At 39.1% G+C, this 18,373-nt stretch overlaps 1 protein-coding gene across 3 annotated transcripts in view; it reads right to left on the bottom strand.

Moving 5' to 3' along the window:
- Nucleotides 1-18,373, bottom strand: part of LOC122875775 (coronin-1C-A) — a 35,974-nt gene that overhangs the window by 8,864 nt on the left and 8,737 nt on the right. For 2 of the 3 annotated variants that reach the window (XM_044195271.1, XM_044195273.1), the window contains exon 2: nt 10,233-10,429. In XM_044195271.1, coding sequence (XP_044051206.1) covers nt 10,233-10,429 — 197 coding nt within the window. Of the gene's footprint in view, nt 1-10,232; nt 10,430-17,473; nt 17,495-18,373 lie in introns of all 3 variants that reach the window. The other variant, XM_044195272.1, reaches the window with a different exon arrangement.

Genomic DNA, 18,373 nt, shown 5'->3' with positions numbered 1-18,373 from the left:
AGTTTTCCACAGCATCTCCTTACTTTAAAATGGTAGACCTGAATCAAACACTAAACTGTGCCTTTTACATAACCTACTTATACAACAAATGGACTGGATGGCAAGTTACAAATTAAATTCTGATGCACACAAACACAGACATGAAGAACCTTCAATTATACTGCATCTTCCTCTATCCTCCTAAAATCAGCCTGAAGGTGGATTTGACCTCTGGACCCTATGAGCCAGGAGAACCAGGTGCTCCCTCTACATGGCGAGGTGACTTAGCAAACCCATGCTGTAGTGGATGGGTGTCTGAGACACACCCTAGTCTGTGTTGAATCCAAGTACCACCGCAGGGCCGGAGAGATGATGTCACTTACTGTGGAAAGAGTCCTGCTGCTGCAGCCCTATTTAAAGCATGATGGCTTCCCTAATACAAAAAAAGAAAAGAATCCTTGACTGCCTACAGCTATTCTGCCATTATAATGGGAATAGCAACAATAATGGCTGAAGAGTTACTAAATCTAAGAACTGTATATTCAGTAATGAGTAAGTGGTACAACCCAAACTAGACTTAAACCCCATGAGAACATAACTTGAAGCAATTACTAATGTTAATTCAAACAATAGATGTAAACTCTCATACCATGCATGATGTACTAAATAGCCAAACAGTGTTCAAAGGATTTACAATGACACAAACACATTTGAAGTTCACATAAGCAAAAACGTCTTGTTTTTTTAAACCAAAATGAAGCACTACATTGGACATCAGTTGTTCCAGTGTGTGCAGACTGGCCAGATGAGTTTAATTTTTACCCAACATTTTTCACCACCCTTAACAGTTTTTCAGTCAATTACGGTTTAAAAAAAAAAAAAAAGGTACTTCTGAGTCGTGCCAAAGTTAATTCCATCAGTAAAACAATGGTGGGATGAACTACCAAGAACTGCATGTTACTTTAGTCAGCAAGCCCTGGCTACAAACAGCAGGGCTACTGGTGAGAGTAGAGTGACAGTCTCAAAGTTCCAAAGAGACCAAGCTCACCCCAAATTGTACATTATGGCTTTTATAGTCAAAGAATTTCATGCGACTTAAAGCTTTCAAAAGGACAGAACTGTCAGATAAATACGGGAGAGTAAATAATGGCCTTTTAGTCTCTTAATGCCATTCACTGTTCAATGCGCACTATGACTAAAGAGCAAAAAATATAGAGTTTATCCAGTTTTTTAGCAAACAGATCCTGTTCACATCAACTGTGTTAATTGGAGAAAGTTTGGATTAAACTAGCATGATGTGTGGTTGTTAAATGCACATTTCTGACAGGATGACTTCATCAAATAAGTTTTAATTTTGGTACAAAACAATGAGAAACAAAAAACTAGAGGCAAGCAGAGGATGGTGGTAAGGGCCTTTTAGGGGCAGTCCAGTCCAGAATATGAGTTTCATGTTGCTCAGTCATTCCTGCTCTTAAGACATTTCCCTGCCTCTGCTATAGCAGATAATGCAGCCTAACAGAGGGAACTTCAAGCCAGCTGCTATTATAGTGCACATCCACAGTGGTGTAGCTGATATCAGTAACATGATTCATATCTCAGAGGTCTGTTCATATTCAGAGAGACTGAACAGATACATAAGTTTACTGGGTCAGTACAGAACTATAATGGCTGGACATCTATACAAGTACACAGTAAGTGACTCTACGGTATGAAAATATTAGGGCTGTAACCATGCAGTCACCTGACACTGTGACACATACTCCAACTCCAAGTTTAGTGATCAAAGTCCAGTGTATGTGAGAACGAACTCTGTCTGGGTGTGTGTACGTGTAGTTTTTGAAAATCACAAGATCTTGTCTAAACCTCACCCTGACTGCTGAACACACCCTGAGTGTAAAGAAAGCAGACTTTGACACTGCTGGCAATAGGGATCTATGAGCAACCATCCAGTATCAGCTAACATTACTATTAAATATGAGACCGGTGACCTCCCTCTGCAGCTGAGTCTACTTTAAAATTCCACTTTCATTTAGTTGAGTACAAAACACGAAATATTTACATCACAAGATAGACATGATATCTGTGCATATTCACTTCATGTCATACAGTAGAGATGTATATTAGAGCTTAGTTCACTCAACTTTTCCTGCATGATTACTTGAAGACAGCAGGAACAAGAAGTAAAGCAGGAAGGACACAGACTGACGACCAGGTGTAGTAATAGGAACAGCATAAACAAGTCTGACAAACAACAAACTGATTGCGGAGAACAGACAAGCCAACAATTTAAAGTTCAAAATTCACAGCCATTGTACTTTTTCTTTAATAATGCTACCATTTTTACAGTAATTAATTCACACTGTTTTCACAACATTAACATGCCCAAAGTAATATGGATCATGTTGAGTCTAGTTCAAAATTTTGCTACAAAAACCAAGCATTACTCTAAGTATTAACATTGTCAAACCAGTTCTGTCATGTAAAACTGTCCATAGTGTTTCAACATCAGTTGGTGCTGTGCTGCTATGGTGCGTCTGTGTACTACTATGGTACATTATCTAGACGGGTGGATGTTATACTATGCACAAACACTTAATGAAACGCTGTGGTTTTATGTTCACTTGTCTGCTACTAGTCTTTAAACAGACATACACACCAGTGCTGGATAATGTCAACAGATCTTCCGGTTTATGTATAAAGACTAAAAGGGAGTAGAGACTGTGACCTGGGCATGTTAGATAAATGAGTTTTACTGTACATTTTAGTTAGCAGTAATAATACTGAGCCTCAGAAATACAGAACTGACTGTACGCAAACTATGCGGTGTGTGAAGAGTTTGACTTTATTACTGACGAAGGGTGGGTTTAACTGGAATTGTGCAAACAAAACATTTCTGATAAGCATACATTCATGTTTTATGACTGTCCTGGCAGAAACCAGGTCGACAGAGCCCAACATCCTGCATGTTAACTCCAGTTCAGACATGCTACAAAAGACTCCTACATGACGTCTTACATTAGTCTCAGTTTTCCCATCAACACATTTTGATCACTAAGGAAAGACAAAGCATTGACAGTTGACTTGTAGCAATGAACCATGAAGTCCCTGTTACACTTGAGCTAAGCTCTGGAGCTCGTCCCCCTGATTAAGCCGGGCAGGGCAGAGGAGACTGACAGTTCGACCAGAGAGCCAGGCGTTCTTCACATTCCACACCTCTGCCTCAGGCAGCTCTGGCACGGGTATGACTAATGAGAGCAAGGGTGTCAAATATAGCACCCTTTGAGGTGTTAATGGTGTTTTTGTCTGATATACATGATTAGGAATTCCAGGGTCCAAAGCGCAAACACAATATTATGATAACATGATACACAAGGCTGGAACGCAGTTTGCATGGAGTTAAATCACTGTAACTGTTGGTTCAACTGAAAACAAAAAACAAAGCTGCACACAAGATAGCTCATAACACAAATGATGCTCAAATTTTGCTTTAGTGTGAACAGATTAATGTCTGAACCCAAGACCAGTTTGGAGCTCTAGAAAATGTATTACATATAACTGAATTGGTTGGAACCAGTCTTGACAGACCTACTTATACCCATTTCACACTGAGTCAAACACATGTTGGACAATACTCTGCTCTGTTAGACATTTCAATTAGGGATGGAAATCTTGTTTAATGTTACGGACATATCAAAACAAAATTTATGTAACCACCTATTCAGACTAAAGAAAATTGTGAAATAAAAGAAACAGCACACGCGAGAGGTGTCAAACCAAAATAAACTAAAACGTAATACGTATTTTATGTAATTCAGTTGAATGTAATTCAGTGGTTTAGCAGTGATGTTTAAGGAACTATATTTGCAGACTCAAACTCTGAAAAGTGATGACCAGGGACTTGTGATAGGAGTCTCATATGCATTGAAATGCAGGTTGTACATTTTCAGTAGAGCGTGTCATGAGTTCCCAATATAAAAAGATCTTTTAGTGTCAAATGGCCATAGATTCACCAACGAAAGTCTGGAAGCAACTTCCACTCATTTAGACAATTTGCACCAGCATTGTTTCTCAACTCCACCTACTTTGATCTTGATAAAACGAGTTTTATTTGAGGGAGAAACATATTTAAATATCTTAATGCTATTGAATAGCAGGGTCATAACATAAGAGTCTGAACATAAATTTAGAGTTATCTTGTCCTATAGCTATTTGACAGCAAGTAGTTCCACACCTGGGCAGAATCAGCTGCTGCTGACGGCTCCTCTAATTACAGTGCAGGAAAACATCCAATGGTTATATTAAGAGGAAGAGAAAACTGACAATCAACCAGCTAACTACAGTGAAGCCAGCTAACAGCAAGAGGGATGGGTGCAGGTATTAAGATTTCAATCAATTCTGATTCTCCTTAAAAGTGTCTGTTGATCAAGTCCTGGTGTCAATTCTTGTCAAATTATTTGACTAAATAAGAAACCAATCTAGTTTACATGAAAATCACCTCCAATTGAGCATATTTAATCTGTCATAAATATTCCTTTTAATTAGGTCCAATTACAATACTGGAGGAATCTTCTCCAGAAGACAAATCAAAGCACTAAGGTATTTGCAAGCTCTATCAAGCTCTCACACCTTGGCTGGTAGGTGAACAGTTACATAGGACTGTCAGTGACATCACACTTTCACATCACTGCTAAAAAAAAAATAATAAATAAAAAAAAAAAAAAAAAAGAGCCCTAACCAACCAAGTAAGAAAATCATCTCCAAGGCAACCAGCCTACAGGTATAGGAAGTGTGCTAAGCAAGACTTTCAACTGATGTCCAGAACAAGAAAAATGAAACACATAAATAAATAAATAAATAAATAAATAAATAAATAAATAAAATCAACTGCACCAGCATAAAAAACACCCACCCACACCAACAGCAATGGTCTAAACTCAGCAGTCGAATACCTAACATGTCCATAACTACGCTACAGACATTTGTATCCTTGGAGAGGAATGTCTGATGCCTAGAAAACAACCAGTTGCATAGCAACAAGTAAGACTGCAGAAAATGAGAGTGAATCACACAGCGATAGATACAAAGCACAACATTGAAACACAAAAAAAAAAATGGATGAACATTCCCTCAAGGCAAGAGAGGACATTCTTTTCATTCACACAAGAGGCCTGCACACTTCCTTTTCTTGCAGCTCAACATGTGATTCACACATGCACACCACTAAAGGGTCTGCATGCTGTCCAGTGCTGCTCAGAGCCCCATGGAAATTTCCACTTTTACAAGTCTCTGCATCTGTATGATAGGGCAGGAACAATACAGTGCAGAACACTACAGACTGACTAGAAACCTGAGCTATACATAGCTGAAGAGATAAAGTAGACATACCTATAGAGAGATGTACCATAGATATTACTGCAGTACTGTATATTTCTGGTACATGGCTAGTGAATCTAGGTCATAAGATTTATTCCCGATAGCATCTAAGACAAGTCCACTATTTCTGAAAACATTTGAGACTGGTTGCTCTATTGCCAATTTGGAAGTATTTGGGGCAGCTCAAATTTTGAACCACTAGTACTCCTGCAACACAAGAGGCCACACTCAGGCCACTTAACACAAAATGTATTTACTCAGTCTAAAAGGCAGGGGGATCAGTGTTTCATTATGTCTACAGCCGTAATGATTAGGTTGACACAAGTAATTTTAAAGACATCTAAGACAAGACATCTAATTAATATCCGAAGGGTCATTAAGTTCTGTCATCTCCTTAATGGGACTGCACAAAGTAGATATTGTATTCCCTGGGAATGATGGCCATTTGTCTTTACACATTGTCCTACTATCTCCCCAGTGCATGCTGTGATACAGTCCAGCACCTGTGCACCGAAAAATGATCAACTGGAAAAATAGACAACGTATGAATGAAAAGATATTTTTAGAAAGAACTTGGAACATATGAAAGGCAGCACACCCCAAAAAGACTGATTTTGTCTGCCTGATAGGTGCATTCATGTGCAAACGTAGTAAGTTTGTGAATTAATTGCTCTTTTGCAACAGACTTTTAATGCATTAAATGACAGAAAAATGGCATGGTACACATCATCTCTTATTGAAAAGTAAGATAGCTTTGCAGTAAAAAAAACAAACAAAAAAAAACAAACAACTGATTTATTTAAAGCTTATTTAAAGCTTACAGCTCTATATTAATAAATATTATTCAGTAATCCAGCAGTCATGCTGATTATCACATTAAAATTATTATTTTAATATGGCGCTTGCATACAGTGAGCGACTCAGTGACAGAGGCAACATCTGACTTCAACCCAGTTCTTTCATGGCCGCTCTTCATATTTCGGCCTATCCCAGAATTCACATGTGTACCGACACTGCATGAAGCAGCCAATGGCAGGGCAGAGAGGAAATGGTCTTGGAAGGCTGTCAGGCAGGGAGCAGTGAATGACCATATATGGTAAAATCTGCAGTCAGCAGGACTGAGCAGCAGAAGCGGCAAAGGCAGAGCTAACTGAGCAGTATAGAGGTCTTGGAACACAAACTGACCAAAGTATGGGGAAAGACCATGGATATTATGCACACCCAATGTATTTTGTGTGTGTAGACAGAGCGTAGCTTAGTTAGCAGCCAAACTGGTGTATGTGAAACAGAACAGAAATAATGTGTCACTGCACACACCCAGGGATTACTAACAGCAAAGGTTGAGCTCTGGATGAATGGTGCATTGAGGGATTGAATGCAAATCAAACACGCACTCCACATCTGATCATTCTTTCTACACAGAGGCAGTGTTTGAAGCACTAACGTGGAACATGCCGTCTACATTAAGCAATGTACTATGTGGTGTTGTGGCTGTAGCTTAGGTCAATCTTAAAAAGAAAGACAAAAGAGGAAAGCAAAGATGCTAACAATTGACAAAGTGACTAACACACAGTAAGCATGGAAAATAAAGATGCTGATGGCTAAAACAGGATAGACAGCATGGATTTCTTTTTTATCAATGGCATGCTTGGATAATCAAATAAGGGATATAAATCACAACTACTGTAATGATTTACTGAGACTTCCGTTCTCTTACGCTGAGCAGACAGAGAGGAATTATCAGGAATTTTTCACTGAACACTTGCTAGCTGCTGCATTCACTCCCACAGCTTCCTTCATATGGAAATCAGGGAATAAATTAACAGGCATCCTGCTAAGAAAGAGAAAGGGGGAGATTGAAAGCATGAGGCAAGGGAATAACGTGTTGAGCTGGACATCTGATGACCTCTCTATAAATCCCTGTGTTCTGACAGAAGGAAGCAACAATACTCATGGCTGTGCTGAGTCAAGGCGGCCTGCCGCACTAGCCTCATCCTTCTGAGTCACACAAAGAGATGGCTCCATTGGTTGACTACTCAAAATGAGACTCAGGTCAGGTCACAGATCCACAACATCAACCTCTGAACTCCAAGCAATGGTTTTCCATCCACTGCCAGGTACATAAAATGATGACTATGAGGGAGTACAATGCTTTTTATTGATGGCTCATAATTTCAGTAATTCATTCTCCTACCGTTATTGCTTCACTACAACAAAGACGGTGCACAGTTGCATATGGCTTAATTGTGAAGGGGGAAGGAGCATCATCACACTTCAGCCTCCCCCCATCTGAAGTGTGGTAATGACAAAGGGCTGTGTTGGGAATAAGCATAGGACAAAGGCCCTGAGCAGCTGGCTGCCCACAGAGACTGGGAGCAACACAGCATAGGCAGATGGGTTAGCCGGACAGATGCACTCTCACATTAGGGATGGGATGGGACGTGAGGGGATGGGGTGGTGGTGGGGGCATTTAGGGGATGTCTGCCCTTGAAACAAAAATGAAATTAGACCCAGGTGATTCAAACTGCAAGTGTTCTTCAATCAGGTACATAGTTTTAAGCAGAGCTGTGTCTGACAGAAGCACAAAGTAAAACAGGCGCTTTGTACAGTCGGCACAATAACAAATGGGAAAGCATACAAATTAGTTTAACCATTTTTTAAATAAGAGGTAACATGATACTTATCAATTCAGTTTATTAGAAATGAGCTCAGGTGCTGAGAGCAACTGTCTATTACTGATTCAGTGCAGTCTAGTCATAGTGTTTGCAAGAACAGACTCGCCCCACTTTTAAGACCTGCATTGCCAGCTGAGGCTATACTGAGATTTCCAGATGGACCTGCTTTGTCAGAAAAAAAAAAAAAAATCATTTGAGAATACTATGGTGATGAATGCCAAAAATAGATGTAAAAAGAAAAAACACTAATAAATTTTAAAAAGAGGAATGCCCACTGTAAAACTGGTTTGTCCAATGTATAACATACATACACAAAATACTATAATGCTTAAATAACATGGCATTCCCCTTTCAGCTCCAGTGTCTTAATGTATGGCCTGTTGAAATGAGGAAAATACTATATCTTAACAATTATTCTGAGGAACACACTTTATCTGAAGGATTAGTCAGTGTCACCCCTGCCAGCTTGTATGTGGGAAGGCCTAAAAATCAAGAGTTTTTTTAATCTCTCACTTGAGGAAATTGCCCGAGGTTTGCTCGGCACATAAAAGACCTCAGTCTCTTACAACTTCTTAGTGCAGTAGTGAAAGTAGACTTTGTTCAGTAGAAACACCATTACAGTACTGGGACAGGCATGCAGAGGGCAGCTCATTCAAACACAGACACAGAGAGGAGGGCAGGAGGAGTGTGAAACCGGTCGAGCTCGCATCCCTCCTCCAGTACAAGCTCTGTATTGAATGAGGTGCTGAGAGGTGTAAGCTGTGTGATGATAGGCCTAAGGATCCGGTCCCCTACACCAGAGCCTTCTCAGATGACATGGTAGTGTACTGTGTACACTAATTACAGGCCCAGGTTAGATCTGTCAACAGTATTGCAGTACTTATGTCACTCACAGTGTCAGGACCTGCCACTTGGCCATTGCTTGGAGCTGCCAAACACAAACACCAGCAGCCAGAAATTCACCACTATCAACCATAATAGTACCCAAGGGCTCTCTGGGGGTCATGCCAGAGCCCCCTGTTGGATTCAGTCTGACCTCTATTGCACCTTAATTAGCCCAATTATGACTGCAGGGTTAAAACAAAAAGGGAGGGATGTATTCATCCAGCTAAATTGTTTATGGCTAAACACTCTTCAAATGCTGTCTTGCCCAACCCAAAAGTAATTCTACTTGGAGTGGAGCGATTCCTTATATGGAGGCAAGGATCAGGAGACTGTCCCCTCCAGGGCTTTGGAGTAGTTTCAGTTGTACACATGCGGGTGTGTGAAACAGGCCACTGGTAAACATTAATCCCAAAGTACACTGACATGAAGAGTCAGCAGTCCTGCTTGTAAGCGGTAAAGTGTGATTTATTTACTGTACACAAAACATGGGAAATAGGCTGTTAATCTAAAAAAATAAAGGAGAGGAATCAAGACTTTTTAGTTCAACTCTCTAGCTTTTAAGTCCAATTATGATCCCTCAGAGAGCATGGCTTTTCTGCCCTTCAGATAAAGATCCCCCCCCCCCACATAATTTGATCTACTTAAATCATCTGTAACAAAAACATCACATGCATAACCACACTCAAAAGACACACAATGCCTTAAAAAAGTATTACACCATTTCAATGCACCCCTTTTCTCAGAATAGGGGAGAAACAGATTACCCTCAAACCGCTTTTCTATCAGAACATTTAAGGTGATCGGCCTGTTGGTAAACATAACCATCAAAAAGCAAGATCATTAAGATGGACACCATTAATCATGTGTGACTGGTGGCCAATATGTACAAAGATTTTATGTGAAGAATATAAACTCAAAAATTTGTTATTCAACATAGATGTTCATTTCACCCCACAAACCTAAAGTTTTGGATAGAGCAGGCACCATACAGATAAATGTGGCCTTCTTAGAGCCTTACCACTATTAGGGTTAAATGTGCAGTTTGCCCTGTTACTGATCAATAAAAAGAAAAAAAGGGGAAAAAAGGGGCATGAACATGTATTGAACATATAGCTATCTCTGACCAAAAAAAGTGTCAATAAAGCACCAATGTAAGCCAAACAAAGTAGCAGATTTCACCAAGTAAGCAAGTAATAAAAACTACCTAAAAACATTGATTAGCCTAACCAATGCACAGTGACTGGTGTGCTCTGTCCAAGCACACAATACAGCGTTTATCCACTTTGGCATTAATTACTACATGATAAACCATAAACTTACCTTGTGAAGAGGGAGAACCAGGAAAGCTCCACCACCACTGGCCTCTATAATTATGGCAACAAACTTGGGGTTGACTGCACAGAAGGAGCTGTCCCATGTGACCCTTGACACCCGGATATCATCGTAGCATTGGTCATTCTTCACCGCCTGGCCAAAGACGTGACGGAATTTGCTCTGCCGTACAACTCGTCTCATATCTGTGCAAACAGCGCAAGAGAGGAAGATTTAACATATGCTAGTTAGAAAATTAATTCAAAGACATACAGTGTTAAAATTAGGTGAATAGGTTTAAAATCACAGTAACAAGCATACAGGATAGAGAACTGCAATATGAACCAACACATATATAGATTACTAGAGCTACTACTTTTTTCCACAACACGTGCCCTTGGCAGGCAGCTCTCTCTCTCTCTCTCTCATTACTACTCCCTACTTCCAAGGGTCTCCCTGGAATTTCTGGGCATCATGGTGCCGACACTTTCAAAGAAGAGTATTACCAACACATGTTGTAGCTTGCAAATATGAATTTAACATCCACGTTTGGAAGGGGGATGAAGATGTCTAATATGATGATGCAGCTTCATTGTTTCATTAAGGAGTCCCGCTACTCTTAAACAGACCTTTCTACATTTTGTTTTGCTGACCTTAATTCCTCTGTTGGGCAAGAATAGGGGAATGAGATCATTTCAAGGCAAAAATGAGCCACTCCCCCTAACAATCACTCACTTTTATCTACTCTCCACAATGTGGGTTCTCCTCACACCTGTGATCACACAGCAAGCATTTAGACTTCCTTCAATCATAACTTACAAGCAGCAATACACCACAGTTCACTAGCAACATTTATTATTGTATGAGACTATATTTTCTGGTGAGCACCTCTAACAAGATATTGATCCCCTAGAGAAGTGGTACAAATTCACTCATTACTAACCATCAAAACTGCATTAACTGTAATATTCAAAAGGGGTTTATCATTTTCCGATTTCACAAAGATACAGCATATGAATAATAAACTAAACAAACATGCTTGATGATATTTCATGACTTCAAACTCTTTTCAAAACTTGTTTCCTTTCATCTTCAGTTGTGCCAAATATTAAACATCTGAAATACTAACACGCTTTATGTGGCACACTTAGAAGGAGCCACTTCCAAAGGAAAATAGGACATACCCAATCCAAACAAAAACAGACTTTGTAGCTGGTTCAGCTAAAATCTTCACCAAGACAAGAATCTGCTGGCAGACAAGAGAGCTTTGGAAAACAAGCCCATTCAAAAGCTAGTGCTGTGCTTACAATAACAGACCACTTCCAAAGATAATGGAAAGCTGGCCAGTTTCAGATAAACGACCAGAACCAAGGTCCAATCTAACCTACAACCTAAAGAAAGACAAAAACTCTTGAGTGGTCTTGGTTTTGTGAAGCTCCTCAAATCTTTTATTTTTTGACACAGCACATGGTAACAGTTTTCCAGGCTGAATCACCAACATGATAAAATCACAGTACAGGATGTGGGATATGTTTTGGAGGTGGTTTTCCATTGTGTGTGTGTGTGTGTGTGTAAGTAAGTAAGTAAAAGAGCGAGAGTGAGACAAGAGCAAGAGGGAAAGAATGAGCTTGAGCGAGAAACACTTGTATGGCATGTTTCCGACAGGACAACGATCACAACACAAGCAGGAAGTTCTTCCTGTAGGGATGTGGGAGTGTCCTAACAGTCCAACTCTTCTGTAAAACACGTGAGTCATTACAACTATTTACAACTGACAGTGGGCTAAAAGATATATTTTTTCAAATTAGATAAAACAGTTAATGACACTTAAAGACCAATCATTTCATTCAGGCCAAATCAAATGACTGGATTCTTTTCTTCTTTTTTTTCCCGCCAGAGCATTTTTTTGTAATTTATTGATTGCTGTCGGGATGTAAAGAGAATTTCAACAAATATATCAAAAAATGCTTCTGAAATACATTACCTACCCTAGCTTTAAGTGTTAATCTTCATTAAATTGAGGCTTTTACAGTTTTCACTGAGTTACATAAGATTCAATAAATCCTCCCCTATATTTATCTGGATCAGAAGCGATTTGTCTAGGAAAATGAATTGGATTGCTATGGGAAAGACTGACAAAGAAATCCTGGTAGATACATTATAGTTAAAAAAAAAAAAGACATTCATTTTGAGTGGAAGAAATGGATACTTAAACCTTACATAATCAGTAACAATTACTTTTCAAGTATGTCAAAAATGGGGAAAAAAGAGCTGTTCTTTCTCATAGTAATGTGTTGGTAGTGTGGGGCAACACTCAACAAGGACCACTTTGTCATGAGAAGTGAGCTGTAGATTTGTCACATCTATCAATCTGATTGGAATAGAAACTACATGTGAAGAGACACCTAAATCAGCTACCTGTCTAGTGGGAGATTTAGTAACCGTGTCAAAAAACTCCCCAAAACTTTGCACACTGAGCACAAACTGCTGCTTACTGTTATTGGAGGTTTCCAGGTTTTTTTACTCTGTGGATTGACCATGACTATTATTTACAGGTAATATAGTGAATATTTACAATATGTACATAATCATTTTTAAGACTTTCCTCTTATATAACTGTCCTATTGACATACAGAAGGCAGCTTTCCACAGCATAGGTGCATCAGTGTTGACTGTCAGGTATGTACTGTATCAGTAGAAAGTACCAGCAATCCTAAATGAGCGTGTGTACCATTTACATTAGACAGGTTAGACGTAATGGTGCGTCTGCCCTCAGGTAGACATTTCCCTCTTTACATTCCCCTCTACACAATATGCTGATGCGCTTGTGTATAAACTGATGCAGTCGTGAAAATCCCTAGGCTATTTGAACAATCTATTGATTCTCCTGGCAAATGTATAACTCTAGTTACAGATTGGGACTTGAGTCAGCTTGCCACAGTCTTGTTAGACACCACCCAGAAGAATTCAAATTTGGCTTCTTGTGTCTTTCAGTGTGCTGAACAACTTGGTTGATTACCCCCCATTTTCCCTCATTCTGCTGACATTGTTTTAAACAATGCGTTGTCAAAGAGCAATTAATATATAATTATGTAACTCTGTGGTCATCAGAGAGCAATTAATGCACCGTAGGAACACTGTAAGAACAGTTTAAAACTCCAGGTCTTACCTGAGTCTATATTGTATTTTCCGTTATAGAGCAAATTTTTAGTTACAATCAGGGATAGAAATTTCACACAGTGGAAATTTACCTTAAAAGGTTATGAAGCAACTACGCCATTATTTATTTGGTCCATGCTCTGTCTGGAAAATACTGGTCAAAGACTTGCAGCACCATGAGGGTGACTGTTCAGCTCACCTCCCTCATCTCTCATTTCTTTTCATGATTCAGTTAAGCAAAGACGGGATAAAAATCCTTTAAAATATGATATAGGGGAAAAATATTTCATGGGATTGGAAGAGTTGAAATCGGCATATATCTTAAATTAAATGATTATTGAGTGTTTGACAGGCTAATTGTTGGCCACCGCAAGTGGTAAATAAGAGCTAGTCCATACTGGTTGTCTAATGGAACCATATGCTCTCTTGGCTGGAGTGAGTGCTCTTTCCTAAAAAAGGGAAGGAGTGAAAAAATGGGGAGCAAAGCAATAACTGACTTATGAGGCCATTGCCAGTTCATCGCCAATTTAGAAGGCAGAAGAAAGAAAGGTAATCTGTCATGATAATTTCTCCTCTCAGGTATGTTATAGCTACATTGAATTTGGGCTCAGATGTGAAAATGTGTTTCTGACAAAGTTACTCAACAATTATTTAGAATTACATAACTTGATGAGATAGACTAAGGATGTGACAATGGGCCAGTATACATAATGAATATGGTGACTCAACACTAACCTCTGGGTATCCATCAGGGGGCTGAGCACCTTACAATTCCTCTCCCAGACAGTCTGCATCACTGAAAATAACTAATGACTGCTCTCTTATGCATGCTGCTTTTTATGTTGGGTATTATGCTTAGTCTTGTCTGCAACATGTGAGGGCGAAAGTAAATTAAACCTGCAGCAACAAGAGACGAACAGTTGTGTCAAAGGAAAAAAAAAAAAAAAAAAAAAAAAAAAAGAGCAAAAATTCACTTTATGCCACTGGCAATTGCATGGGTGTTTGGTTGGCTGCAATATGTCTCCCAGACATGTTTAGCAACATCATCATTGGAAAAGATTTAATTTAAAGACAGTAGCGTGGAAAAATAATTTTAGCATATTTTATGATTTTGCTACAAAAGCGCGACCTAGTGGCTGATTGGGGCCAAATTTTGCACAGGGCCTCAGTGTGGCAAGGGAAACTACTGGCCCAACTTTTGTGTTAATCGGACAGAGCTACATGGAGATATGACATTTTTGCTTTATAACTTGTGCATTTTTGGAGTATTAAAATTCTTTTAATAACTTATTATCATATGCTTCCATAGATTCTATGTGCACAGTTTCATGTAGATCGGACTCGGCCTAGGAGGAGTTCTTAAAAAGTATGTTCGCATATTTCACGATTTTGCAATAAAAGTGCCACCCAGTGGCTGATTGGCACCAAATTTTGCACAAAGCCTCAGTGGGGCATAAGAAATTACTGAGCCAAGTTTAATTTAAATTCGGACAGATCTGTGTGGAAATAGATGATTTTTTCATATTTTGAAAAATATAGTGACGGACTTCTGAACTGACCATAGGTTGCAGCGAGGCAAACTTTTGTCATACATCAGTGGATGTGCTGAAGACAAATCTGCTCTGTAGGACTGATTTTTTTGAAGTTTGGAATGTGAAATGTGTTGTAATAAGCAACGGCCACTTTAAATCAATCGAGTTTTATGCATCAACTGAGTCATGACCCTAGATCGTGCAAACCAAATTTTGTACGAATCCATGGAGTCAATTATGAGATATAAACTTTTTGCATTTGTAGTGCCACCTACTGGTCAATTGGTGCCAACTTTTGCACAGAGCCTCAGAGGGGTGTGGGAAAGTACTGGCCTAAGTTTCGTGTTAATCAGACAAACCTTTGTGGAGATTTGACATCACTTCCTGTTTTACTGCAACATACAGGAAGTTATTCCTTTATAAATTGCACAATTTTTGGAGTATAAAAATTATTTTAATACATTTTTATCATGAGGGTCCATAGATTCCAAGTGCAAAATTTCATGCCGATTGGACTCAAGACCTAGGAGGAGTTCGAAAAAGTAGGTTTTGCATATTTTACAATATTGCGAAAAAAATATAGGCGGAAATGGGCGTGGTCTATATCACAAGATGCAGTTCAATTCAGGGAACGCGTGCATCTGAGGAGTTACTGGCCAAAATGCATTTCCCTTGATTATAGCACCACCTGCTGGTGGACATGTGTCATTTTTGGTGTCTGAGGTGTGTTCACCAGTCTATACCTCCCCTGTGAATTTCACTTGCATAACTCTTACGATGTAGGCTGCAGTACCACTTTTACCAAAGCAAAAATGAAATAAATAGTGCGATGCAAGTTGCAGGTGGCGATCAGCAAAGAGATTGGAAGTTCAAGACAATAGTGTGGAAAAATAATTTACGCATATTTTATGATTTTGTAACAAAAGTGCCACCTAGTGGCCGACTGGCGGCAAATTTCATATAGAGCCTTGGTGGGGATGGGAAACTACTGGTTTCACGTAAATCGGACAGAGCTATGTGGAGATATGACATCACTTCCTGTTTTGACTGCAAAACCACAGGATGTTTTTGCTTTATAATGTGTGAGTTTTTTGATTATGAGGGTCCATAGATACCACGTGCAAAATTTCGTGCAGATTGGACTCACGGCCTAGGAGTAGTTCGAAAAAGCAGGTTTTTGCATATTTCAAAGGAAAAAAAAAAGGGGGGGCAGTAATGGGCGTGGCCTATATCTTGAGATGCAGCTCATTTTTGGTGTCTGAGGGTGTTCACTAGTCTATACCTCCCCTGTGAATTTCACTTCCTTAACTCTTTAGGTATATATATATATATATATATATATATATATATATATATATATATATATATATATATATATATATATATATATATATATATATATATATATATATATATATATATATATATATATATATATATATATATATGCGATTTTAGTCTGGAAAACATCCATTGACAATGGACTCTGGCAACTATTGGAAGAGGTTTAGAAGATGGGAACCATCAGAGATGTATTTGGATTTTTTACTGAGCAATGAAGCGCTGCCTCTCAACCACTGAACCTTGTGAAGAATTACTTAGGCATTGTAAATATAAAATTAAGCATGACTGCACGGCCTATTTCTCACCTGAAATGTAAAACTAATTTTGGCTGACTATTTAAGTGAAATGTGTCAAACAGGCACCATGTCTTTCCATGGTGGCAAAACCCAAGAGCAACCTATCAAGTCAGGTGCAGTTTAGTTTCATGATGCTGCCGCTAAAGAGAGCACTTTTCAATTATCCGTTTGTTGGATAAAAGCTGATCCAATCATATACAGGGGATTTCAATTGATGACACCCGTAACTCATTCTTAATACAGAGTGAGCAGTGAAACTATCCTGCTGCTCTGTTAATTTGCAGCAGAGTAGTACATTGTTTTATGCAGGACAGCTTTATAAGATGTGTTTTTTTTTTTGTTTTGTTTTTTTAAAATCACAATAGTGTGACTAGCCCAGACAAAACAATCACTGCATTCTTGAGGTCAGTCTAGGCTTGCACAAAGATCCCCAGGCACACGTTTCCTTTAGCTCTACAAACGGCAGGAAATGTTCAATATCATGTTACTGTTGTAACAACCAATCTGAAGACAACAAATCAGGGCTACATCTGTCCCAATATGCCCAAGATGATACCTAAATGTGACCTATAATATAGTCACAGAAGAAAAGACAGTTTTCACAAAAGTTTAAAATATTTTAGAAAAATTACTTAATCCTAATGTTCAATCAATATTCACCAGATTGACTTATCACTGTCTGTGCTTGTGTACAACATGTAAAAGTCATCTTGGATAAACTAGATTACAGACACTGCATATGAAACCTTTATGGAGAGAGGGTTGGGCTATATCAGCGTAGGTCAGAGCAGACTGGGTGGGGTTGCAGCTGATTATGCAACACTGGGTCTTGGTGAGTAAGCCTTGTTGTGTGGTAATGATGTATCCTGACAATCCTTTTCAAGAAGATATCACCATTTCTTAGTCACTGGATGCTCACCTTGGTTAGCAGCCATTCCCGCTGATAGAAGAAAGAAAAAAATAACATTAGAGTTAATTTTTGCAGGAAAGTTATTTACTTTCACAAGCTGGGGAATTTCCCATATGTCAGGAGCATTGCACCTGCACATAAACCAATTACTATACTGCTCAAGTCCTGGACTAGGACTCAAATCAGACTCAAGCTGAAATGCTGATAACTTCAGATTCAACAAAAATAATTTTAACACTCAGGTCTCAAATCACCTGAGACCTTAGATGTACACATGACAGGACTTGTGTTGAGCCTCCCAGGCAGAACTTCCTCCAAGGTTTCAAACAAATCTCACCACCTTCACTAGGAATGACAGATCCTAACCCCACCATGGGCAAATGCCAAACCAAAACCTCCCTTATCCAGCGGGACTCTTATGTAAGATCATCATTATCCCTCACCCGCACCTGGTGAGCTGAGCCTGAAACAAGTAAGCCCAGGGACAGCAGAAAATTAAGGTAAATGCTTGTGTGGCCTGCTTATGGTGGATGAGCACCAATTTCTACTTGTTAATGTAGACTATTTAGTTGCCAGTAATGCGTAAAATTGCTCAAAACTTGACAAGCTTAGATGTCCTGAAACTAATGCTGTCTTTGATTTTAGTGAAGCAAAGCGGCAGCTGGACCAAGCTTTGTGTACAGCTGTATTACCACAGCTGAAGTGAATCACCTCAGCAGAAGTGATCTGATTGTGCAGTCAAAATCAAAGCATTAAATATGTCGCTTCTGTTTGAAAAAATGTGTTTGCATCTACATGTTTCTGTGCGGTTCTAGACTATAACCCGTCCAATAAAATGAGGCAACACAAATTAGCAAACATAATACTCTTACGTTTAATTATTCATAATCAATATCAATATGAAACTTG

The sequence above is a fragment of the Siniperca chuatsi genome, linkage group LG5, assembly GCF_020085105.1.
Source record: "Siniperca chuatsi isolate FFG_IHB_CAS linkage group LG5, ASM2008510v1, whole genome shotgun sequence".
NCBI lineage: Eukaryota > Metazoa > Chordata > Actinopteri > Centrarchiformes > Sinipercidae > Siniperca > Siniperca chuatsi.
The sequence above is the reverse complement of the archived record's forward strand: the minus strand, read 5'-3'. Positions and strand labels throughout refer to the sequence as shown.